Source organism: Lactuca saligna, chromosome 9 (genome assembly GCF_052625555.1).
Source record: "Lactuca saligna cultivar CGN05327 chromosome 9, ASM5262555v1, whole genome shotgun sequence".
Lineage (NCBI taxonomy): Eukaryota > Viridiplantae > Streptophyta > Magnoliopsida > Asterales > Asteraceae > Lactuca > Lactuca saligna.
Window position 1 is genome coordinate 137,540,690 of NC_136425.1, and position 25,566 is coordinate 137,566,255.

The 25,566-nt window shown below is 39.5% G+C and overlaps 2 protein-coding genes across 2 annotated transcripts; both read left to right on the forward strand.

Moving 5' to 3' along the window:
- Nucleotides 1–13,927: 13,927 nt before the first annotated feature.
- LOC145017347 (P-loop containing nucleoside triphosphate hydrolases superfamily protein) lies at nucleotides 13,928–17,679 on the forward strand. Its single transcript, XM_078975392.1, has 12 exons — nucleotides 13,928–14,117; nucleotides 14,216–14,311; nucleotides 14,414–14,523; nucleotides 14,620–14,719; nucleotides 14,814–15,110; nucleotides 15,206–15,485; nucleotides 15,583–15,744; nucleotides 15,832–16,047; nucleotides 16,128–16,165; nucleotides 16,248–16,411; nucleotides 16,496–16,609; nucleotides 16,695–17,679. Exons 1-12 carry the CDS (start codon nucleotides 14,111–14,113, stop codon nucleotides 17,433–17,435), a joined length of 2,325 nt encoding a protein of 774 aa, XP_078831518.1. The 5' UTR covers nucleotides 13,928–14,110; the 3' UTR covers nucleotides 17,436–17,679.
- A 901-nt stretch (nucleotides 17,680–18,580) lies between these two features.
- Nucleotides 18,581–23,594, forward strand: LOC145018136 (mitogen-activated protein kinase kinase kinase ANP1-like). The gene is made up of 17 exons (XM_078976050.1): nucleotides 18,581–19,025; nucleotides 19,107–19,148; nucleotides 19,817–19,882; nucleotides 19,967–20,077; nucleotides 20,166–20,246; nucleotides 20,329–20,406; nucleotides 20,498–20,580; nucleotides 21,019–21,103; nucleotides 21,223–21,323; nucleotides 21,637–21,676; nucleotides 21,766–21,822; nucleotides 22,056–22,105; nucleotides 22,235–22,358; nucleotides 22,437–22,637; nucleotides 22,718–23,028; nucleotides 23,104–23,171; nucleotides 23,275–23,594. Exons 1-17 carry the CDS (start codon nucleotides 18,741–18,743, stop codon nucleotides 23,376–23,378), a joined length of 1,887 nt encoding a protein of 628 aa, XP_078832176.1. The 5' UTR covers nucleotides 18,581–18,740; the 3' UTR covers nucleotides 23,379–23,594.
- Nucleotides 23,595–25,566: the final 1,972 nt, after the last annotated feature.

Sequence of the window (25,566 nt, forward strand, 5' to 3'; positions counted from 1 at the left end):
AGTGGCTCCAGTGTCCACGAACCAACCTCGAGCACAGATTGCTCGAGTAAGAGAGGAGATCATGAAAATCTCTCCAAGGTTCACACTAGCCACCATGTCAGTTACCTTCTCGATTGCATGTGCAACCGGTACTGATTTGAAATCTTTACATTCTCTCGCATAGTGCCCAATCTCTCCGCAGATGTGGCAAGGATCGACCCTTTTTGGCTTTGAGTTAGGATTCTGATGACCCGGTTTCTTGAAGCTTTGTTTCTTGGGTCCAAAGTTCTTCTTGTTCTGTCCCCCAGATTTGCCTTTGTGGCTAGAACTCACAGTTGACACATGATACACACTTTGTCCAACTTTACCTCGCTTTTCCCTGATGTGATTTTCCTCCTCAATGCGGAGGTGTTTCATCAGATCATCCAAGGAGTAGTCCTCAGATTTTTGCATCATTCTCTTAGATAAATCTTTCCATGAGGGTGGCAGTTTTGCGATGATCGCACCAACCTGAAAGAGTTCTGGAAGAGAGATGGAGAGTACGTTCAAATTGTTGACCATGACTTGGAGTTCATGCACTTGCTCCATAATTGGTTTATCATCAACCATTTAGAACTCAAGGTACTTGGACACAACGTACTTGTTAGTACCTTCCTCATGTGCCTTATACTTAAGTTCCAAGGCACTCCATAGCTCTTTTGGATCTTTGACCGACAAGTAAAGATCATAGAGCTGATCAGATAAAGAATTCTTGATGTGACCCACACATAATTCCTCGGATTCTATACGCAGAATCCTTTGCTTTTCTAATTCTGTAATGACCGTTGGGTCCACAGATTCCCCCTCCTTGGGAATTGGATCATCAGGAATTGGTGCTAATTTTGGGTCCAACACAAAGGAGAACTTCAAGACATGAAGCATGAACTTGACCTTTTCAGCCCAACGAGTGTAGTTCTGACCATCGAATTGGTCAAGTTTGGCAAACTCTTGGTTCATGAAGTGGAGGCTAGTAGTAGAGTCCATTAGTCTGTTGATTGATCACAAATAATGAAAAACCTTTAAGATTGTTGTAAAAAAAACTAATAGACGCTCAAGGAAACTGTAACACCCCGAAATATCAAGAGTAGAGTTAAAGGGCTAAAAGTGTAAATCTTGAAGGGCAACTCGGCAAGTCCATGGATGGACTCGGCGAGTAGGGTCGCGACTTTGGTCGCGTGTCAAGTGGCCTACTCGGCGAGTCTAAAGATGGACTCGGCGAGTAGGTGCTGAGTGGAGAAAACCCTAAATCCGGGGAATAAGCCCTATTTAAAGAACATCACACCCTCTCCCCAGCCTCTTTGATTCCCCTTGAAGTCCAGAAACCCTAGAAAGCGTGATTGTGGAAGATTGGAGTGCATTTAGAGCTTGGGGAGGTGTTGTTGAAGAAATCTTGAAGGACAAGAGGCTTGGATCAAAGGGCTTTGTTTAGATTCCGATCTCTTGCTGTTGGAGGCTTCATTTTGAGGTAATATCTCGTTCTTGGGCTGTGTTCTTCTAGATTCTTCATTTTGGGGTTGTGTGGGAAGCTTAGATTGTGGCATCTTGAGTTTGAAGGATAGATCTGAGGTTGCTACCTCATATCTGGAGTGGAGAAGGTCTTAAGAGCAATAAAGTCCCTGTTCTTGTGTTGTTGATGGAGAAATCTTGTCCCAAACCCCAAACCCTAGAGTAAAAATGCCTAGATCTCTTTGGATTCACGTAAAGTTTGCCACTTTACGTGATGGATGGGTTGTAGGAGGCGAGATCTATGTTTTGGATAAATTGCATGGCCTGGAATGCTTCTATATGGATTCAGACCGGTGACACTCGGCGAGTTACAAGGGTGGACTCGACGAGTTGCTTGAAGATGAGCTGGAACTCGACGAGTTGGATGAACAACTCGGCGAGTAGGTTGAAGATAGCCTTAGACTCGACGAGTCTGTTCATGGACTCGGCGAGTCTTGTCGAAGAGTCCCAATATTTCTGGTTGAGTCGAGAATCGGTGAGTCAAGGGATGACTCGGTGAGTTGGGTGCAAGTGGACTCAGAGTTGTTGGACTCGGCGAGTCTCGGCGAGTTAGGTCGCGGATTGAGGGAAGTTCTGCGCTTGGGGACTCGGCGAGTCATTGGGTTGACTCGGCGAGTAGAGTCAATCAGGGGTTGACTTTGACCTTGTCCAAGGGTTGACCAATTGTCTTCCATGGGTATTTTGGTAATTAAGGGTATTTATTGAGTTGAGTGTTTTGGTGTTGAGTGTTTTGGTGTTCAGTGGAGGAGTTCATGTCGGAGTTTGGAGCAGTGGGATCTTATCCTTTCAGCCGGCAGTTTCGAGGTGAGTTATCCTCACTATATCAACAGGGTCTAAGGCACCAAGGTCGGCCCTTTATCCGATTGAGATCCGGGTATTTGTTGTTATGTTATTGCTTTGATATGTATGCATCCGGGTAGTTAGGATGGTATTCGTTAGAGACCTAGTTAAGGTCGGTATCCTGGTATGTAGGGTGAGGCTATGCTAGTGACCGGTTAGGTCGGTATCCTGTTAGAGTATGTTGTGTTATGTGATCTGCTAGATCGGTTTACCTGAATATGAATTGTTATGTGATTGTATGTTTATGTGCACATGGTTGTTTGGACTGGAGTTGGGTTGAGGCGGGTCCTGCTTCGTGCTGTAGGCCAAGATACCCAAGGCGGACCGGTTATTCCGAAGGCCCAGCGAACGGTTCGGATAGGCTGTAGGCCCCACGAGGGCGGACCAGACGTGCTGAGGCTCGGAGAGTGGACCAGGCCGACTGAAGGCCACGGCGCGGGCGGACCAGTCATACTGTAGACTCAGAGAGTGGACCATGTGAGTTGAAGGCTCAGTGCGGGCGGACCAACCACACTGCAGACTCGAAGGACATTATTGGACTCAAAGAGTGGACCAGGTGAGTTGAAGGCCCAGTGCGGGCGGACCAACCACACTGTAGACTCAAGGGACATGATTGGACTCGGAGGGTGGACCCAGTGGACTGAAGGCCCGACAAGGCGGACCAGTCCCACAGTAGACCCGATATGCATGGTTGTTCTGTGATTCGTTATGAGATAGCATGATATGTGTATGGTATATGTGGTTGGTATTTTGGGGGTATCTCACTAAGCTTTCGGGCTTATAGTTGTGGTTTAATGTTTTTCAGGTTCTTCAGGAGACCGTGACAAGGCAAAGGCGTGATCGTAATGCTCCTCATGATTTTGTAGTAATGTGATTCTGGGAATACTCTAAATGATTTGTATTGAAAACCTTTTTGTAATAATTTAATGGAATCAGGTTGTTTTTGAAAAATTTAAATTGGTTGGATTTTTAGGTCGTTACAAGTTGGTATCAGAGCCTTGGTTTGAGTGAATTGGAGGAACACTCGTGTGACTCCAGTCTCAAATCGAGGAGGGTTTTCAAAAGAGAATTTAAAATGGTTTTCAAAATAAGTAAAGGAGGACTCGGAGGTACGATCAGCCGGAGCCAGTAAGTAACCCCAAAATACCATACATGATATTTGTTTTATTGAGCTTTGATAGAACAGCATGCTAGAGTTAGGCTAGGGATCTTCAGGATTTCATGATGTGTTGCCTGATTTATGATGCCTGCTAGCCTAGGGTTTCCTTGTGAGAGATTTCTAGTGTTCCTCTAGTAGTGAGGATAGAGCGTTGTTATGTGTGTTTTCTCTAGGGTGTTGTGGTAGTACTTCATACAAATATGGGTAGGTGTGGAAGGTAGTATGGGCCCGTACTACTGAAAGCACAGGACCCATACGCGTATCAGGGAAACCATGACCTTTGGGGTTGGGTTGAGAGTTGGTTCCCGGGTTAGTGGGAAGTGTCTGAGATTTTGGTGGCTTATATTCAGTATGGAGATTTCAGGGCATGCTGGGAGTGGATCCGGGTCAGGATCAGGAGCAGGAGAGGGAGTTCTGGGCAGGTCCGTACCGCCCGAGGTTGTCGGTCAGATGAGTACGCGCGAGGATTCGTGAGATCCTACATGATGAGGTTGCTGCATTGTTCCAGGCCGAGCTGCCGAAACTGTTTGGGTCGATCAAGACCGCCATGGTGGAGTATTTTGATGAGCGTTATGTGGCTCTCGTGGAGACGGCTGTCGCGGCAGCTACAATGGCTGTAGCAGCGGCAGGGGGAGGAGCTAGTAGAGGTTTTCAGTATCGGGACTTCGATAATACGAAGCCTCCCACCTTTGATGGAGTTCAGGATCCGATCGTTGCTATGAGATGGTTATCAGACGTGGATGGGTGTTTCTTCACATGTTCATGCCCTGCTGATCAGAGGGTGAGGTGCGCTCTGAACCTGTTAAGGCTCGGGGCAAAGGATTGGTGGAGATTGACCACGGGGTCATACTCGGATGCGCAGAGGGCTGTGATTTCATGGGATCAGTTCAGAGAGATGTTCAACACTCGTTATGTTCTGCAGGTCGAGAGGGAGAGGTTGGCTCAGGAGTTCCTTGAGCTGAAGCAGGATTCGGAGTCGGTGACGGAAATCACCAGGATGTTTACTGAGAGGGCGATGTTTTGCCCTGAGTTCACTTCGGAGCAGGGTCAGATGTCTCGATATCTGAGTATGCTAAAGAGAGACATCAGACAGTTTGTGTCTGCGCAGAGGTGCGAGACCTTGTTGGAGTTGCAGGAGGCCGCCAGGCAGCGCGAGTTAGAGATTGAGTTGCAGTTGCGTGAGCTGAGGCAAGCTCCGGTTCAGTTGCAGCCAGCGATGAAACGGTCTAAGACCGTTGATTCCAGGATGGGAGATCAGGGCAGCCACGTTTGTGGAAAGTGTGAAAGGGGTCACGTCGTAGTTTGTCGGTCTGGTGGTTCATGCCGCAAGTGCGGAAAGGAGGGACACTATGCGAGGGATTGGCGGCAGTCAGTGCCGGTTCAGGATTTGAGGATATGTTATCATTGTCATTAGGTTAGACACTTGAGGGTCAACTGTCCACAGCTTGCTGCAGGACCGGTGCAGGCTCCAGCACCGGCCACGTTGAGGATCACAGGTGGAGGTCAGGGTGGAGCGGAGCCCCCAAGGGCTTAGGGTCGCGCTTTTCAGCTTTCAGCAGAGGAGGTCAGAGCAGTGCCAGATGCAGCTGCGGGTATGTTTCTTTCTTGATGTATTGATTATTTATGATTATTGTGGAGTATCGTTTATCTGCTAGTCTCGTTGGGTGGTTTTCATTTTGGTATTCGTTGTTCCTTGAGGGTTTGGCATAGGTATGGGTTAGTATTTCGGGTTTTCGCTAGTTATCTTTTGTGAGGATTATTGGTGGATGCGACGTTGGTTTGAATGTCGGGTAGCATCTGCAGTCTGAGGAATGGGTATTGAAGATTGGGTTCCTTTCGAGCGGAATGATTGGTGTGGAAATGTGTTTTTGTGAAGGTTGCTAGTGCTAGTGGGAATCAGTCTGAGTGTAAGTGTTGGGTTTTGTGCAAGGTTATCTTGGGAGGTCGGTGATAGCGACTGGTGGTTGGTAGTCAGTGCCCTAAGTGGGGGAGAATTGGAGAATTCTCCGGAGGATCGACGAGTATGAAAGGTTGTTTACCTGCATGGGATTCAGTAGTGTCTCGGTCAGCCAAGGGCATTGGTTGGTATGAGTAAATGGCAGTCGTGCGGGGCGGGATACAGACCAAGAGCTTGTTTGTGTAGGGCCTGGGATCAGGCTGGGATCGTGTATGTATGATGGAGATAGAGTTCGGAACCCCTAGGAGGCTAGAACAGTGTGCATGGGAGGATTTCCCGGAGAGGTAACTCGGAATGTTGGTTGCTAGTTGAGCGGTCCGGATAGACTGAAGGCCAATGGGCGTACCAGTCAGGCCGAAGGCTCGGTGAATGGTCCAGCTAGACTGAAGGCCCTGGAGGACGGTCCAGGTCTGCTAAAGGTTATGAGAGTGGTCCAATTGGCTGAAGGCCTGGTAAGGCGGTCCAGTCATGCTGATGACTCTGTGGGTGTCATTAGATCGGTGCGAGGTAATGAATTGAGTATGCTGCGATGTGTTAGCATCAGAAGGTCTGGCCCCGGGTATTGATCTTGATTAGTGGACATGGTGCATGGACTCGAGAGTCCTTGCGAGCAGATTCAGGGCATGTGTGTTGCATGGATAGCGGTTATGCTATAAAGGGGTGGTGAAGCGTTGGGTGAGCACTGTGGCACTTGTCATGGTGACAAGGCAGCCAAGTGGATTTCCTTGGTAAGGAAAGAGGAAGAGAGGAGTGAAGCTCCGAGAGAAAGAGTAAATTCGCGGAAGTGGAAGCGGCAGTGTAGAGTTATGATTGGAGTGGTCCGACGGTGGTCATTGAGCAGCGTGTGCGGCGGCGATATGGGATGACATCATGAGGGGATGTCTGCTGAGGTCGCAAAAGGAAATTCTGAGGTTGTAAAGTCAAGAGGCCCGTAAGGGATGCAGGTATGGAGTTTTGGATTCCCAGCTTGTTTTCGGTGAAGGAATTGTGGAGCAGTGGTTCATCCTGAGGGATGTTTTGAAGGTCGTCAATGTGATGGGTTTTCCTAACCCGAGGGTGCTAGAGCTAGTTCAGCATGTGCATGAGATTGCAAAAAGAGAACTCATGGGAGTTGCTCTGAAAAGTGTGTCTTTCTGTCAGCATGGAATGGATAGAGTGGGATTCGGATCAGGGATCCGGTGGTTCATGGTTTTCTAGCTCATATGGGTCGAGTGATTGTTGAGAATTGGAGCAGTAATACATCATGGGAAGTACTAGGTTGTTGAGTACGATTTATCAGAGGGTACAACCGGTGCCCGGTTTCAGACGGTGGTCAGGACACCGCAAGGAAAGAGAAAGCGAGTTCGAGTTTCGATGGGTATGCCTTGAGGGACCCGGTCGGGTTACGGCTAGGTGGCGTGTCGTGGGAGTATTTTTGGAGTTGAGTTGCCGTAGGCTTCGAGGACGAAGCCTAATTTAAGTGGGGGAGAATTGTAACACCCCGAAATATCAAGAGTAGAGTTGAAGGGCTAAAAGTGTAAATCTTGAAGGGCAACTCGGCGAGTCCATGGATGGACTCGGCGAGTAGGGTCGCGACTTTGGTCGCGTGTCAAGTGGCCTACTCGGCGAGTCCAAAGATGGACTCAGCGAGTAGGTGCTGAGTGAAGAAAACCCTAAATCCAGGGAATGAGCCCTATTTAAAGAACATCACACCCTCTCCCCAGCCTCTTTGATTCCCCTTGAAGTCCAGAAACCCTGGAAAGCGTGATTGTGGAAGATTGGAGTGCATTTGGAGCTTGGGGAGGTGTTTGTTGAAGAAATCTTGAAGGATAAGAGGCTTGGATCAAAGGGATTTGTTTAGATTCAGATCTCTTGCTATTGGAGGCTTTATTTTGAGGTAATATCTCGTTCTTGGGCTGTGTTCTTCTAGATTCTTCATTTTAGGGTTGTGTGGGAAGCTTAGATTGTGGCATCTTGAGTTTGAAGGATAGATCTGAGGTTGCTACCTCAGATCTAGAGTGGAAAAGGTCTTAAGAGCAATAAAGTCCCTGTTCTTGTGTTGTTGATGGAGCTATCTTGTCCCAAACCCCAAACCCTAGAGTAAAAATGCCTAGATCTTTGTGGATTCACGTAAAGTTTGCCACTTTACGAGATGGATGGTTTGTAGGTGGCTAGATCTATGTTTTGGATAAATTGCATGGCCTGGAATGCTTCTGTATGGATTCAGACCGGTGGCACTCGCCGAGTCACAAGGGTGGACTCGACGATTTGCTTGAAGATGAGCTGGAACTCGACGAGTTAGATGAACAACTCGGCGAGTAGGTTGAAGATAGCCTTAGACTCGGCGAGTCTGTTCTTGGACTCGGAGAGTCTTGTCGAAGAGTCCCAATATTTCTGGTTGAGTCGAGAATCGGTGAGACAAGGGATGACTCGGTGAGTTGGGTGCGAGTGGACTCAGAGTTGTTGGACTCGGCGAGTCTCGGGGTGACTCGGCGAGTTAGGTCGCGGATTGAGGGAAGTTCTGAGCTTGGGGACTCAACGAGTCATCGGGTTGACTCGGCGAGTAGAGTCAGTCGGGGGTTGACTTTGACCTTGTCCAAGGGTTGACCAGTTGTCTTCCAGGGGTATTTTGGTAATTAAGGGTATTTATTGAGTTGAGTGTTTTGGTGTTCAGTGGAGGAGTTCGTGTTGGAGTTTGGAGCAGCGGGATCTTATCCTTTCAGCTGGCAGTTTCGAGGTGAGTTATCCTCACTATATCAATAGGGTCTAAGGCACCAAGGCCGGCCCTTTATCGGATTGAGATCCGGGTATTTGTTGTTATGTTATTTCTTTGATATGTATGCATCCGGGTAGTTAGGATGGTATTCGTTAGAGACCTGGTTAAGGTCGGTATCCTGCTATGTAGGGTGAGGCTATGCTAGTGACCGGTTAGGTCAGTATCCTGTTAGAGTATGTTGTGTTATGTGATCTGCTAGATCGGTTTGCCTGAATATGAATTGTTATGTGATTGTATGTTTATGTGCACATGGTTGTTTGGACTGGAGTTGGGTTGAGGCGGGTCCTGCTTCGTGCTGTAGGCCAAGAGACCCAGGGCGGACCGATTATTCCGAAGGCCCAGCGAACGGTTCGGATAGGCTGTAGGCCCCACGAGGGTGGACCAGACGTGCTGAGGCTCGGAGAGTGGACCAGGTCGACTGAAGGCCACAGCGCGGGCGGACCAGTCATACTGTAGACTCAGAGAGTGGACCAGGTGAGTTGAAGGCCCAGTGCGGGCGGACCAACCACACTGCAGACTCGAAGGACATTATTGGACTCAGAGAGTGGACCAGGTGAGTTGAAGGCCCAATGCGGGCGGACCAACCACACTATAGACTCGAGGGACATGATTGGACTCGGAGGGTAGACCTGGTGGACTGAAGGCCCGACAAGGCGGACCAGTCCCACAGTAGACCCGATATGCATGGTTGTTCTGTGATTCGTTATGAGATAGCATGATATGTGTATGGTATATGTGGTTGGTATTTTGGGGGTATCTCACTAAGCTTTCGGGCTTACATTTGTGGTTTAATGTTTTTCAGGTTCTTCAGGAGACCGTGGCAAGGCAAAGGCGTGATCGTACTGCTCCTCATGATTTTGTAGTAATGTGATTCTGGGAATACTCTAAATGATTTGTATTGAAAACCTTTTTGTAATAATTTAATGGAATAATAGATCCAATTATTATTATATTTACCAAGTTTCGGCCAAAAACCAGATCTATCCTTCTCAATTAGATCTGATTATAATTAAGGTAGAAGAAGATTGTCCTGTTATTGGATGAATTAACCACAAGACAGAGGTTGGTGAGTTTATAAGTTTTTGTTATGAAACTTAGTAGAAGTCTTTCCCATGTAAATGTCGCGTTTGTTTCAGAAAAATCCGATATTTTCCTTAAAATCCGTATAATGTAGCCTTATAACCAAAGACCAAAATGTATAAGAAATCATTCTTACTTAGTAGAAATGTCTTGAGTTTGAATTGATATAAAAAGTGAATTTAAATCAACCTAAAACCGACTTAGGTTTTATGATATCCCGTAAACTTTATGAATTGTTATCTCCCTATGTGAGTCGCTATAATCATACTATGACTATGTGAACCTGCCACGACGTTTCTCAGGCGTCGCGAAAATGAAATGACATTTGTCACCCGTAGACCTGCAGGTCCCACTGTAACTAGCAGCAAGGTGTGGGGTGTCAAACCCAATATAGATCTATATACAAGTATCACGTTCCCCTTCCAGGAGACTCTGATTATAACTACCAGGAATTATATTCCGCACTCGGACGTACGGATAGAGAGAATGTCTCACAATTTAGGGTAACAAGTTTACATATAATGTGTGTGAGTGTAAACCTTTTCTGTATGAATGTACTCTTTTAGTACGAGTGTGTTATGCAATATATCATAAACTATACCTATTATAGTTTATCTAAAACGTTTGTAATATGTAAGAACTCCTTTATGGAAATGTATTAGTGTTATGAATTTATTAAACTATACTTTTATAGTTTAATATACGTGTTCTAAAATGAATGATTAATATTTATTATGAATGACTTAGTTTCAGTTCATGATGACAAACTAACAAGGAAACACATTCAATAATTAGAACTTATGATTATACACTTTGCTCAACATAATACAAAGTGTTATGATATTTACATGCTGTTGGCTAACTTTAGCCATTCTGCCCTGTTTTGGAAAAATCATACGAAGTCGAAAACTAGATCCGTAAATTCTGAGAGTTCAAAAAATGTGTCTAGTTTACTCATCATTTTTATCACGATTTTTAATGACCTCCAACTTGGGTGAAAAAGTCCATATTCACAGACTGGTCCGGATTGTTGTTTGAAATGATAGGCAGTTTTGTAAAAATCACCATAAATTGTAGAAAAATCGTATGGAGATGTTCAAGTAGTCATTTTAAAGCTAAGAACTTGAACTATTTGCACCTTGTACAGTTTTGAAAACAAAAATGTTTAAGATGCCCAAAACAGTCCGTGAATGGGGTTGAACTTTTCTGATGAAGGCTGTTAGAAAAATTTAGTTATGTTCTTGGTGTTTTAACTTGTATCCCCCCCCCCCCCCCTTAAAAACTTGAGAAAACATGAAAATGTAGGGGTATGAACTCACCTTGAGTGATTTCAGTAGATAAGTGTTGAAGAAGAGAAGTGTTCAACCCAAGAACACTTGAAGAATCACTTGAAGATTCGAAGCTCTAACACAACCATGATGGAGTTTGTGTAAGATATCCATGATTTGAGTATAACAAGTGAAATAATCATAAGGAGGATGAATTATACTTACTAATAGTGGAAGAACACTTGAAAATCAGCCTTGAATCTCGAAATTTGTGGAGAAAAAGTTTGAGAGAAAAATGGTGCTTGATACTTAGTGAAATGAGAGCAAATGAGAGAAATGAGGAGAGAGGGTGTTTTGTTCCAGCTCTAAAAACGTGGGAATGAGTAGAGATTAAGTGCAAGGGACATTGAAGTGACCTAGGTAAGGTGGGGAGGTGTGGCTGGTCATAGAGTGGGTGTGGGAGTGGTTGCTTGTGTCATAAGGTAAAGCAAAGTCAACACTCCACCTCTTTGTACTTTACCCACTTGCTTTTATTATTTAAATAAAGATTTTTATGAAAATATGATTAAATTGTGAATATTTAGGGTTTATTATGTTAAAATATGATTTTGGGTGAAAATCCCACGTTAAAATAATTAAAAATGGGCCTTAAACGCAAAACTACGCGAAAACCGGGAAGAAAGGCATTCCCAGCGAGACCTCTCGGTCCCTAGGCCGAGGTTCGGTCCCTCTTAAGCGAGGTTCGGGTTCGGTTCCTCTTAAGCGGGGTTCGGGTTCGGTTCCTCCTGGGCGAGGTTCGGCCCTGAGAGGACCTTCGGCTTAGGAGGGTTCGGCTCCTCCTTGCTCTTGGTCCCTAAGAGGACCTTCGGGTCCTAAGAAGCTTCTCTCTTCTCGAGAGGTTTCGGTTCCTAATGTCCATTTTTCTCGTTTTTATCCCATTTTAAGCCGTTTTTGACACGGTTAAGGGTCGGAATGACCCGAATGATTCTAAAAAGTTACGAGAAACTTTGGAGAGAGATTTAGGAGAGATTTCACATACTTGGAGAGATTTGGTATTCATGGAGAGATTTCTCATACAAAGGGATATTTGAGAGAGATTTCACATACTTGGAGAGATTTGGGAGAGATTTGACATTCTTGGAGAGATTTCTCATACAAAGAGATATTTGAGAGAGATTTCACATACTTGGAGAGATTTGGGAGAGATTTGACATTCTTGGAGAGATTTCTCATACAAAGAGATATTTGAGAGAGATTTCACATACTTGGAGAGCTTTCTCATACAGAGAGATATTTGAGAGAGATTTCACATACTTGGAGAGATTTGGGAGAGATTTCACATACTTAGAGAGATTTGGGAGAGATTTTGCATACTTACAGAGATTTCTCATACAAAGAGAGTTTTGGGAGAGATTTCACATACTTAGAGAGATTTTCAAATAGAGAGAGATAGAGTGAAAACGATTGAGAGAGGTTTCGAGTGTGGCATTTGTGAGTGTCTGGATTCGCAATGCAAGGTCCGTAAACACTGTTAAGCCTTGTTTAAGGATCTTACCCATTCCCGATGAGTATGCAACATGGTTTTATCAGTTTAGTTCATTGATTTGCTCTAAGGCTCAGGAAATTTTAACACAAGATTTTTCCCAAGTGATGTTTTCCCATTAATATAGCAAGTTATACATTATGAACATAACACAAACCCTAATACACAAGGTTTAATCGAGTTGACCGGTTTGACTTGATGACTCGACTTGACTCAAGATTGACGATTGTCACAGAGAGCTTTCAGATTTCGTATGTCAATGCGAATCCTAAGGAGCTGTATTTATAGGTATTGTAACCGTAGAAGGCATCAAACGGGTCCCCATAGGCCGGCCCTAGAAACCCTAGGGCGACAGCTTGCTCTCCAAGCAAGCCATTTCCTGATCCTTCTAGAATACCCTGACTTGTCCTCCACGAAGTCAACGCCGATCAACCATTTGACCCGAGCTCGTCAAAAATAAAAGCTCCTCAGCTCCCAGCGACCGATGCAGAGTGTGCCTAAATCGCGCCGTTTCGCGCACTCGCGGCGTCGGCTAGTGCTAGGTTAAGCTAGGCGCGCACATGGGCTTGATCCATTCCTTTGATCCACTAAAACCTTTGAAGGCTTACCAAGGGAATAGGCTTATAAACCCACAAAAGTTTCTTCCCTCCACCAATGTGGGATACAAAGGAAATTGCCAACTTGCAATTCCTTTATATATAAAGTTCCAACATAGATGCTATATGCCTTTAGATTCTATGTAGGTAATTCGTACATGGATGTCATATATGGTTTCGGGCGACGATAAGGATAAATGCAGAGTGTGTCAACTTAATATACGAAAAGCTTTTGTCGACCATGACCCACTGTGCAAATCTTGTCATGGTTATTCCATCATCTGTAAAAGCTTTTATCGACCGTTATGTTATTTTTCTATGCCATTGTGATTCTTTAACGTCACATGTTAGAAAGAATTAAAAGAAATTGTCGATTAAAATGTTGGAATCGAACAACAATACAAATTCAGTGAGAATCCAATCAAACCTACATGTGGAAAACACTTCTCCATTGTCATCTCATGGTGAATGGCAAATGAAGATGGTTGGTAATGCGACGACGGCAAAAATGAAAAGCAAGGTTAAGGTTTATAAGTTTATTGTATGTTCGGACTGGATATGGATGAAAGATGATACATGAGATGGTGTGCAATGGCGAAGATGAAAAGAAGATGTGTAACATTTATTTGTTTATTAAATTAATTTAGTAATAATATGATTCACATGTCTTTACTTTATTTTTGTAAATGACGTTCAAACCTCTATAGTTTGGTAAATAAAATTTATAAGTACTATTCTCTTATATAAAACCTTACAGAAGAATTAAATTACGTTATACATCTTAATAAACAAAAGTTAAATTTGTTATTTTCCCTCAATTTACCTTTTTATTCATGATATCCTACTTTGGGTCGTCCATATACCAAAATTCACATTTTCCTTGATGAAATCAAATTAATAAAACAAAATGTTATTCCTATAAAACAAATCGTTAGTAAAAATGCCTTCAAATTCACTAACCAGATTTTATTTTCTAATTTTTGACATTTTTTTTTTCAAACGACACTCTACTCAACTGGTCATTGTCGGATATCGAGTAACATGCTACCAAAGAAAAAAAATCTGGGGTTCAAAATAAGAATCACAATACTTTTGTGTCTAAAACGAAATCAACATAAGTGCAAAAATATAGACGTTGAGATTTAGGCATTTTTAGCTTCTTCAATCAACGGCCTGGATTCTTCAAATTCAAAATCATATGAAATCGCCCCTTTATACTCTCCTTTCACTTGCCCGTTTAAATCTCTCGACGCTCTCTCTCTCTCTCTCTCTCTCTCTCTCTCTCTCGTACACATTCATCCTGCTCGCATCAATTTCTCTAATTTGACGTGTTTTTTCGAAGATCTTCAGTAGAATTTTCTAATTTCACGGCTGACAAACGCAGATTCATGGCAGGTAACTTCAATTATATTCGTTTTGATTATTTAGGGTTTTTATACGCATATGGATAGAGTTCTTGAGAGTGATTGGTTTGTTTTCCTTGAACTTTTCAGATAAAACTGGAGAATTGGAAACGATAACAATGAGTATGAAGCAATTAAAACTAGATCCGGATCAAACCATAGAAGGATCTCCAGATTGTAATTCAGGTTAGATGTTTTGGTCTAAACTTTTAGTTTTCTTAGGTTATGAGTCCCATAAGCAATAACTGAAGATATTCAATTGGATTTTCTGTTTTCATTCACTTTCAGAAACTGTTGAATCCGATGGTGGTGAGTGTAACAATGATATGCATTCTGATCAAGAGCAGCGCACCCTTCCCATATTTGAAAAATTCGAAAAGTTGAGCAACAAAGTGAAGGTATAAGTTACAATTCCTTTGTTTCTTTTGTAATTTTATCCTTTTAGTAATTTCCAACATTCTTATTTAAAAAATTCTGCATTTGTTTTGTTTCAGAATCTGAGAAAAGAACATACTGCATTATGCAACGAAGTGAAAAACATTACAACGGATTCTTTTCCTGGCTCTGAAGTTTTTACTGCTCTTCAGAATCTTGGTATCTTCCCTAATTCCACTTTCAATCTGTTCTTGGTTTTATTCTTTAGTGTGTACATAAACTTAACTGATTATGATCATGTTGTTGCTCTAAGGCGAGGAACACGAGAACTTAAAAAAGAAGTATCAAGAAGAGTGCCAAACATTGAAGAACAGATTCCATCTAGAATGCTCAGAGAGAAGAAGACTCTACAATGAAGTAATTGAACTCAAAGGAAACATCAGGGTGTTCTGCAGATGTAGACCCTTAAATCACGATGAGATCACTAAAGGGTCAACTTCAGTGGTTGACTTTGAATCAGTTCAAGAAAACGAGCTCAAGATAATCGGGTCAGATTCATCTAAAAAGCAATTCAAGTTTGACCATATTTTCAAACCAGAGGACAACCAAGGTAAATAAACAAACAACAACAAATTCCAGTGATCATTTCATTATCATTTTCATCCTCATAATCTCATCCAATTATCTTATCACAATCACTTGCAGAGGCTGTTTTTACACAAACTTTGCCTCTAGTGGTATCAGTCCTGGATGGCTTTAACGTATGCATTTTTGCATATGGACAAACTGGAACTGGAAAAACATTCACAATGGAAGGAACACCTGAACACAGAGGAGTCAACTATCGAACACTGGAGCAACTATTCAAAGAATCTGAAAACAGAAGTGATATCATGAGATATGAACTCTTTGTCAGCATGTTAGAAGTTTACAATGAGAAAATCCGCGACCTTTTAGTTGAAGACACTGAACACCCTGCTAAAAAGTAAGCATTCTTGAATTCTTGAATTCTTGAAAATGTTGACATATCTGATATACCATCTTAGTTTTCTACATTTTACTCATAAACATAACAAATCCAGGTTGGAAATTAAGCAATCAGCTGAAGGAACACAAGAAGTTCCCGGACTCTCTGAGGTGGCTGTGTACAAGACAGATGAAGTTTGGGAATTGCTGAAAAGTGGGAGTCGTGTCAGATCTGTTGGATCTACCAATGCCAATGAGCTAAGTAGCCGATCTCATTGGTATGTGTGTGTGTGTGTGTTTTTGATTATAGAATTGTAGTTTTGAATATGAAATCTTTAAGGAAAATGTTGTTGTGATTTGTGAAGCTTATTGAGGGTGACTGTTCGTGGGGAGAATTTGGTAAATGGACAGAGGTCAAGAAGTCATCTTTGGTTAGTTGATTTGGCGGGAAGTGAACGTGTGGGGAAGATTGAAGTTGAAGGTGAAAGATTGAAGGAATCCCAATTCATAAATAAATCACTTTCAGCTTTAGGTGATGTGATTTCAGCTCTTGCATCAAAGACTTCTCACATTCCTTACAGGTATGTCTCTCTCATCTGGATTATTATTATTTTTATTTTATTTTATTCTTATTTTCAATCTTTCTTTTTGACCAAATCAGGAACTCAAAGCTTACACATATTCTTCAGAGCTCTCTAGGTGAGTTTTCTTTGTGCATAATGTTGTGATAAAATTACAATAATACAATAAATTAGTAAAAGTAGATTGCTATTTCTTGCAGGAGGTGATTGTAAGACATTGATGTTTGTGCAAATAAGTCCAAGCTCATCAGATTTGGGAGAAACAATTTGTTCCTTGAATTTTGCAAGCAGAGTGAGAGGTGTTGAACATGGCCCAGCTAGAAAACAAACTGATGTCACTGAACTTTTCAAATATAAGCAACTGGTAATTTCATTTATTTATTATATTGTTTTCTTATATAATTAAATTAATTAATTATCTCTTGTTTATTTTGTTAAAAAAAAATAGGCTGAGAAAGCAAAACATGACGAGAAAGAAACCAAAAAGTTACAGGATAATCTACAGTCTGTGCAACTACGTCTTTCTGCAAGAGAACACATATGTAGAACTCTTCAAGAAAAGGTAAATAAATCAAGAAATAAAATAAAATAGCAACATTAAAGAACAATTACTTATTATTATTAATTATTTATTTTGTGGTTTTTAGGTACGAGATCTTGAAAGTCAATTAGCTGAAGAGAGAAAAGCGAGACAAAAACAAGAAAACCGAGCTCTTGCTGTGGTTTCTTCTTCACAATCTTCATTAAAACAAAGTCTGACTACAATATCGGAAAAAAGACCTCCATTGATTCCTTCCACATCAAAACTCCGCCTCCCTCTCAGAAGAATCACAAATTTTGTGTCCACTAATCCACCATCATCCGCCACCTCAAAATTTAAATCCAATTACAGCAGCTTACTTTCCGATGAAAAGGAAAACCTCTCAAAACCACAAACCACCAAACCGCTCTCTCGGGCCCGCCGCGGATCCATCGCGTCAAAACCGACTCCGGCGGCAAATCAGGTTTTGAAGCCGAAGAGGCGGGCGTCGATTGCCGCTTTCCATTCGGAATCAAGCAACACTCCGGTGGCGGGAACTATCGGTGGTGGTGGTTCGAGGCTGAGGGATGATGGTAATCGGGTGGTGGCGCGGCAGTCGTTTGTGTGGGATAGGCAAAGGGTGTTGAGGACTTCGAGGGTGGAGTCGCCGTTGGATAAGGAGGCGGCGGTGGAGGGGACACCGGTGGCGGCGGCGCCGAGGAGGTTTATGGGGAGCCCGCCGCCGTCGCAGGCGGTGGGGTCGTGGAAGCCGAAGCATCCGACGGTGGTGGCGTTGCAGAGGAAACAGTTGGTTTGGAGTCCGTTGAAGTATAGAGGGACAAAAGCAGTGAGGAAGTCGTTTGTGTGAAACAGTTGAACGTTTGTGGTTAATAATTTTTTTTTTTTTTTTTTTTCTTTTGGTGTTTGGATATGGTTAAAATGTATGCTTCTTGCTTGCTACAGATACTATGATGACCTATATGTTGTTGCCTTTTTTCAAAAAATATGTTTGAATGTTGAAGGCAAATTGAATTGTTATGTAGTTTATGCTAAAACATTGTAAGTTTGGTGTTAACCATGTTGGGTAATATGAATACAGGTTTATGGGTGTATATCAATCACCTTACTAACCTTAAAACATTGCAAGTTTGGTGTTAACCATATCATTGATTATGGTCATATTATTTTATGGTAATTTCATAAACAATCTTTCAAACTTAGAGAACTAAAGTCTTATTATAGCAATTTCATTGAAATTACCACAAAAAACAAAAAAAAGCTTAAAAAACTATACCAAATCAAACAAAACAAAAGAATATTCTCGTCCAATAATAGCATATCATTGCTCAATTCAAACAACTTCAAGTAAACATGTTTCCATAAAACGAACAAGTCATTTGAACTTCAAACCATCAATATCAATATTCAAATCAATAATCAATTGTGTTGGAAACTCATCTCAAACACTACAACAGTGTAGTAGTCATATCTAATAATAACTATACATACAGACAACAAACATCATCATCAACTCTTGAACAACACAACAGGTTATAACATAGTTTCAAGGCATAATAGATTGAAAGATATATGAAAAGTTTAAAACGGCACCCACAAAAACTCATAACCGCATCATAACGAATACTCTCTTCTAATCAATTGGTACATCAGAAAACAATCCTTTACCAGACTGTTTTTCGCAAATAGCTTTGCTTTCGACATGCCATGTGGCCCTAAAATACGAAACTTACAGAAAAAAATTGTTTTAAGTTATATAATAGTTTTGGTGCCCTTAATTCTTTTGTTCTCATAGACATTGATTAATGATACCACAAACTTTATGCTTTCGATAAGATGACCTTTGATTTTTTTCTTTCTTTATTTAATACAAATGAAATCGGTTTGAATATGGTAAGACACATGGATGTATTATGTACATCTTTAAAAATTAAAAGTCAAAGATCAGTCAACATTCAAGAAGGTGTATATGAATTTAGTCGGTAATGTTTTTTGAAAAAAAGGAATTGGCATCGCCTTTCCCTCCTTTCCCCCACATCTCACCTCACACACTCTCTCTCTCTCTCTCTCTCCAACTACGAACTATTTTCTGTTTACCAAAGGAATCCAGATGAATCCATAAACCCTAACAGCATTGCAATTGAAACTAGTAGCGATGCACGACATGTTCGGATCAGTCCGTCGATCTCTGGTTTTCCGTACTCCCGACGGCGGCGATCCCGGAACCCTAGCCGACAAAATCCATTCATGTATTCGCAAGTCAAGAGTTTTCTCTAGAACTTCCTCATTTCTGCCTTCACCTCCACGGGTGGTAAAAGAGAATGATGAGAAAGTTCCTACTATCCGGTGGCGTAAGGGTGAATTGATTGGGTGCGGGGCTTTTGGTCAAGTGTATATGGGCATGAATCTCGATTCTGGAGAGCTTCTTGCTGTTAAACAGGTTTAAATTTTAATTTCATTTGCCTCCATTTTGGTTTTCTGATTCTGATTTGAGCTCTGATCTTGATTAGTCTGTTTTCAGGTTTCAATTGCTGTTAACAGTGCGTCTAAAGAGAAGACTCAGGTTTGGACGCTATGTTTATTTGAGTTAACTGTTTAGTGTGTAAGATGCATTTTTCTTCTTTTGTTTTTCCATAGATTTTTTCCTTATTTGGATACGCATTCAATCAGCTTACCTCAGATAAGTAAATTAACAGAATGCAGGACAAACTAATAGCAAATGAATGCTTTATTGATCAAACTTCTATTTCAGCTTATACATTCTACCTCATTCCTGTTCAAATTATACTTTGCATTCTCTTCTGAGATGGAGGGATTATTATGTTTACAGCAGCTGATCATCATAATTGTTTGATCTTAGTCCGTTACTGGTTTCTGTGCCTGTATGTAGTTATTTTTCTTTTGTTCATGAGACTCATACTATAGAGAACTCCATGTAGATGTTAGATACAGATAGAAAGATGATGCTGTATAGCAATGAATGCATTTATTTGCAAAAAAAAAAAGGTTCTAGTCATAACTTTGTGTCTTCTAAATCCAACCCTTCAAGAAAATTAGTATAATGTTTTCTACAAATCTTTGGGACCAGGAGATATATAGTCAATGCATTTTTATATGATTTATAGTCATACCCATCAATCTCTGAGTCTGTATTCATGTATGCCTGTTACTTTATTTCAAGTTATTCAATTAGTCTTTAGTGCTTACTTAGCTCGGTGGATTGTACAATAGGTTCACATAAGGGAGCTTGAAGAAGAAGTGAAGCTTCTTAAGAATCTTTCTCATGCAAACATTGTTGTAAGTGAAATGTCACTGAGTTTATAGGAAATTTCGATTCTTTAATCTTTACCAAACTAATGCTGTTATGTTTTGGTACTTTAGAGATATCTTGGAACAGTAAGAGAGGAGGAAACTTTAAATATTCTTTTGGAATTTGTTCCTGGAGGATCAATTTCATCTCTTTTAGGCAAATTTGGACCCTTCCCTGAAGCAGTATGTAACTTTCTAATCACAATTTTCACTTTTTTTTTTTTATCCCTTTGGTTATCTTCTTATATTATAACTTATCTCTTTTTTTCAGGTCATAAGAATGTACACAAAACAATTATTATTGGGGCTTGATTACTTGCACAAGAATGGGATAATGCATCGCGATATTAAGGTGTCTATTTTGTCCTTTTTCTTGTTCTAAGTTTTTTACTTCATCATTCTGCAATAATATATAAATCTCTTTTCACATTCAGGGGGCAAACATTCTTGTTGACAATAAAGGATGCATCAAACTAGCGGATTTTGGTGCATCAAAACAAGTTGTTGAACTGGTAAATCCTCTACCTTTTTCACCTTTATTTAATTGAAGAACAATTACCATAGACAAGTTTATATTTGATATAAAAACTAAACTTTTATCAGGCTAATGGGTCAGGTGCAAAGTCAATGAAGGGAACACCATATTGGATGGCTCCTGAAGTTATACTTCAAACTGGTCATAGCTTGTAAGTACATTTATATCTATCATTTTTACACCTGATTTCTTGTGTTTTCCTATAAACTTAAGACAATGTGTCTCTACTCTTGAATCTTGATACATCTGTTAACTCAAAATGTTCATATCTTGCAACACTTTTCATATGTTTATTGTAAGTACATTTATATCAATCATTTTTACACCTGATTTCTTGTGTTTTCCTATAAACTTAAGACAATGGGTCTCTACTCTTGAATCTTGATACATCTGTTAACTCAAAAAGTTCATATCTTGCAACACTTTCATATGTTTATTGTTGGTATTTAGTTGCAACAGTTAATGTAAGTATGAATTTTGTTAAATGACTCATAGATCTTCTATTCATCCAAAAGGGTGTTGAGAAACGAATTGTTTGGATATTAGTTTTCTTATTTTCTTTTTCTTTTTCTTTGTATCATTTTTTTAGCTCTGCTGACATATGGAGTGTTGGGTGTACGATAATTGAGATGGCTACAGGAAAGCCTCCCTGGAGCCAACAATATCAACAAGAGGTACTATTCAATTTCAAACTACTTTTTCTATAGAATGTGTATTTGATTTCAATACTTATGTTTTAAACTTTGATCAATAATACTCCACATCATTTGATATTGTTTTATCTTCATTTCAGGTTACAGCTCTGTTTTATATTGGCACTACAAAGTCTCATCCACCTATTCCTGACAATCTTTCTTTCGAGGCACAAGATTTACTTCTCAAATGCTTACACAAGTACATACATCTAATCATTTTCATTTTGTATTTATTACAATCCGTATAATTGGTTTGGGGGGAGGGTATTTTGGTCTTTTAATACAAAAAAGAAAGAATAGAATCAAATTCCTTTCACCACCCTCTAGGAATGTTGAAATTCATAGAACCAAACACAAACACACCATCGCATTAGAATCTTAAATTCTAAATCTGCTAGACTCCACAAATGAAGCATGCCTTTATATATATATTTCAATCTGTATAATGGGGGTATTTTAGTCTTTTTTCTTCACCTTTTTCCAGTTATTACACTAAGTTGGTTATATTTCAGGGAACCTGAGATGAGGCCTTCTGCTTCTGATTTGTTACAGGTGATTCTAAATTTAAATCCTTTTTAATTTCTCTCAAGAGTCAATTCTCAACTTACGTTGCTCCAATATTTTTGCATTATTTCTTGCAGCATCCTTTTGTTACAGGGAAATCTCAGCCAAATTCTCATGTTGCAACTCCAACAATGGTTAGTTTTTTTTTTTTTTTTTTTTTTTTCCTGCATTTTTTGTATTGTCTAAATGCAAAAAAAAAAAAAAAAAAAAAAGAAAAGAAATACATTCATATAGTTTTATCCTTTAAAAGATTTGTATTTTGAAACTACAATTGTCTTAATAAGGATAGTAGGATGCTATATTAAACAAATAAATGAAAGTATGTTGATATTTCTTGCATTTAGCTTTTTTCATTTTATCATGTCAGGAAAATATTGAAGCTCCTTCCACTTCATGCTCAAGCATTCTGGATAACTCGTGAGTATATTAATATTACTTTGATGCTTTAGATATGTATGCAGTTTAATTAAAGTAGAAAATATTGCATTTATTTTGGAAATAAGAATGCAAAATTAATTTATTTTTTTTATATTAAATGACAAGCAGCCCTGGTTCCATGTGTAATCTGGGCACCATCAACTTCTCTGCTGTGAATTTTGAAGAAAGTAAACTTGAGTGGAGAGCAGACAACAGTGATAATGACATGTGTCAGATGGATGACATCAATAAGGTGGATATATTTTTCTTCTTTATAAAATTTACCTTTTTGGGGTCTAAATTTGATTTGCATATTATGTTTGGTAATTAGAGTTTCAACCCTATGGAACAACCTTCTGTTAACGAGGAACAACAAGGAACCTTTGACATCGAACAATGTTTTGAAAAAGTTGTTGGTGACGTGGTCCAATCCCCAAGCGACAGCTGTACTTCTTTTCAAATTAGCCGATCCCTCTCTGAGGACGATGATGAGCTCACCGAATCCAAAATAAGATCTTTTCTGGATGACAAGGTACTGCTTTTATTTTTTAATTTTTTAATTTTTAATCTACTTTCAGTTCACTCATATTTGATATTTTCGTTTCGTTTCAGGCATTAGAGCTAAAAAGACTTCAAACACCATTATATGAAGAGTTCTACAACAGTGTAATCCCTTCATGCTCCATAGACAATAATAATACTGAAACATCAACCAATGGAGGAGGAGGCTCTCCAAATTACTTAAAACTCCCCCCAAAAAACAGGTCTCCAAATCCTCCTTATAAACCAGTGGATGTTGCAAGTAATTCAAGCCCAATGAGTGGTGGTGAAGAAAGCACTCATACTCATACTCCAATGGACCTTTCCTCACCACAGTCTAATAATGATCTCACAGGAGCAGAATCTCAACAACCAAACACCAAGTAATAAATATACTTTCACTTTGTGTATTGAAAAATGTGGTTATAATCGATTTTTTTTAAATGTGTTATTTTCAGTGTGGATTTTTTAGAAGTACAGAGAAAGTGGAAGGAAGAGCTCGATCAAGAGCTTGAGAGAAAACGAGGTATGAATTATATATAATAATAGGAAGAAGAAATGTAACGTTTATTAAAAGTGGTTTTTGTTAGTTTGTTTTTTGATATGTTTGATGATGTGATGATGTGTAGAGATGATGAGGCAAGTAGGTGTTGGGGGAAAGACGTCTTCACCAATAGATAGAGGATCAAATCGACAAAGAGATAAGTCGAGATTTGCATCTCCGGGGAAATGATTAAATATGCATTTTTTTTTTTGTGTGAAGGAGATTAATAAAGCATAAATATTTTCAAACTCTAGGTTTGAAAATGAAAGCTTTTCATCCCTTGTGCCTTTTTTTTTTCACTCCATTTTATAGTATTTTGGGTTTGGTTGAGTGATTTGTATCATGAACATAAATCTTTTAATGCTTGTTCTATAATAATTCTTTTCCTACATTGTCAATTTTCCACTTTGTTTTTTTATTCCATTGAGCCGTTAAATAATGGTGTATTTTGCTAATGTGAATTATTGTTTTGAAATTGATTCAAATGGTTCATAAGTTGAGGTATGTTATGTCAATTGCTTCGCTGATTTTAAAACTTACATATATCTACTACATTATATAAATCATGCATAATCGTGACACGCAAAAAGTTTAGCGGACGTTTGATTTGAGGGGTTTGATTCGATTTTATATGATTTGGATATGGGCTAGTTATTAAAAAATTATTATTATTATTACTATCAGTTTAACCATTTAGTTTTAATTTATATTAAATAAGTCACCAATTTTTAAATAAAATATCAAACTATATAATATCTTGTCTATAAATATCATCTAATAATGTCAAAACGTAACGTTTTTTTTTTGGAAAACCATTTGATTTTGGGTTTTATAATTCAATTTTAATTTTCAGTTTAAAAACACTTTTGATTTAGTTTTTTATAATTTAGATTCAGTTTGTTTTTTTGTTCGATTTCAACTTGTCTGGCGTTGAAAAATCGAACTATAAAATTTGGTTTCTATAATTTTGTCTGGGACTACAACTTTCATATAAACACTTAGACTATTTGTATAATGAAATCTAGAAAATGTTAATTCTTTTATTGGTGATCAGTTCGGATCCGTTTCTTACCAATGACCATTTGTATAACGAACTTTGCGGTTTGGTATCGAAATATGTTGACATACATGTTTGTTTATAAAGGAGAAAATAATTATAAAATTTTATATAAACTTTTTTGATATAAATAAGTACTAACATTAAAAAATAATAATTCTAAATGGATAGTTGTTGAGATAAAAACCTCTTTAAAATATGAATGTTTCTTTAAGAACAAGCAAAACTTACAAGACATACATGTATGTGCATTTGCAGGTCATAATGGTGGAGATAGAACTTTTTGTTGGGGTTGCAAAGTTATTTATTTATGACTTTGTAAATGTTTGACTTTTGTAAAACCCACTTGCATGTGGTGCTTTAGCCTTTAGACCAATTTGTTAGTTAGAGTAAGAGAGAGACATGTAAACACCTCTATATAAGGTGGGTTTGTCCACTTGTAGATGTGTGCTTTGAGAGATGTAGAAGTGAGTGTGTAAGTGTGTGTTAATTATATAGTCTAGATCTAGATCCTTTTTGTAAACACCATATACATTCAACATATCTCTTGAACACCCAAATCATCATGTTCAATTGTGCAAGCTTTAATTCCGCATACCAAACCATGCTCTTTGTCACTACAATTGGTATCAGAGCTTGGTTTTCACGATCAACGTGACTTTTGAAAAACGATTCTCGGTTTGGCAAATTTTTGTCGCAATTTGATCAATTTTGGTGAGTCTCTCTCTATGATCTCTCGTAATATTTGAATCGTGCCTTACGCTTTTTGATTTTTGATCGTTTTGATTCATTGGATCGAATTTGTTTCAAATCCTTTTGATGATCCAATTAAATTTTTTTTAGATCATAATTCCAAAAATTCTCAATTTGTTATTGTTCACGATGTTATTTGAGATCAAAATCAATTTCAAATTCAGTTAACCATTCATCAATTCGTGACAAGCCCAATCAAAATACAACTTACTGTTCATGATCTATGTTTGAGCCCAAATCACGAATCAATTACTGTTCATGCGAGTTAATGATTAAGCCCATGCATTCTTGTTATTAGATCCAATATCTCAATATACAAAGCCCATTCTTCAATAATCAGATAAGCGATTTGATCATTCTTTGTTCATCATCGTCATATGCATTACAAGTTGTACCATTGAACTCTAGCAGATCGTTTCTTGATTCTTAATCGTTTATATTTGATTCTACCTTCGTCTTCATTTCTTTATATCTTGAATTCGATTGAGTTTAACTGCTGAGTCTAACTTGAGAATCGATTCTATGTATTGAGTTCTATCACAAAGATCGGTTATGATCAAGTTATGA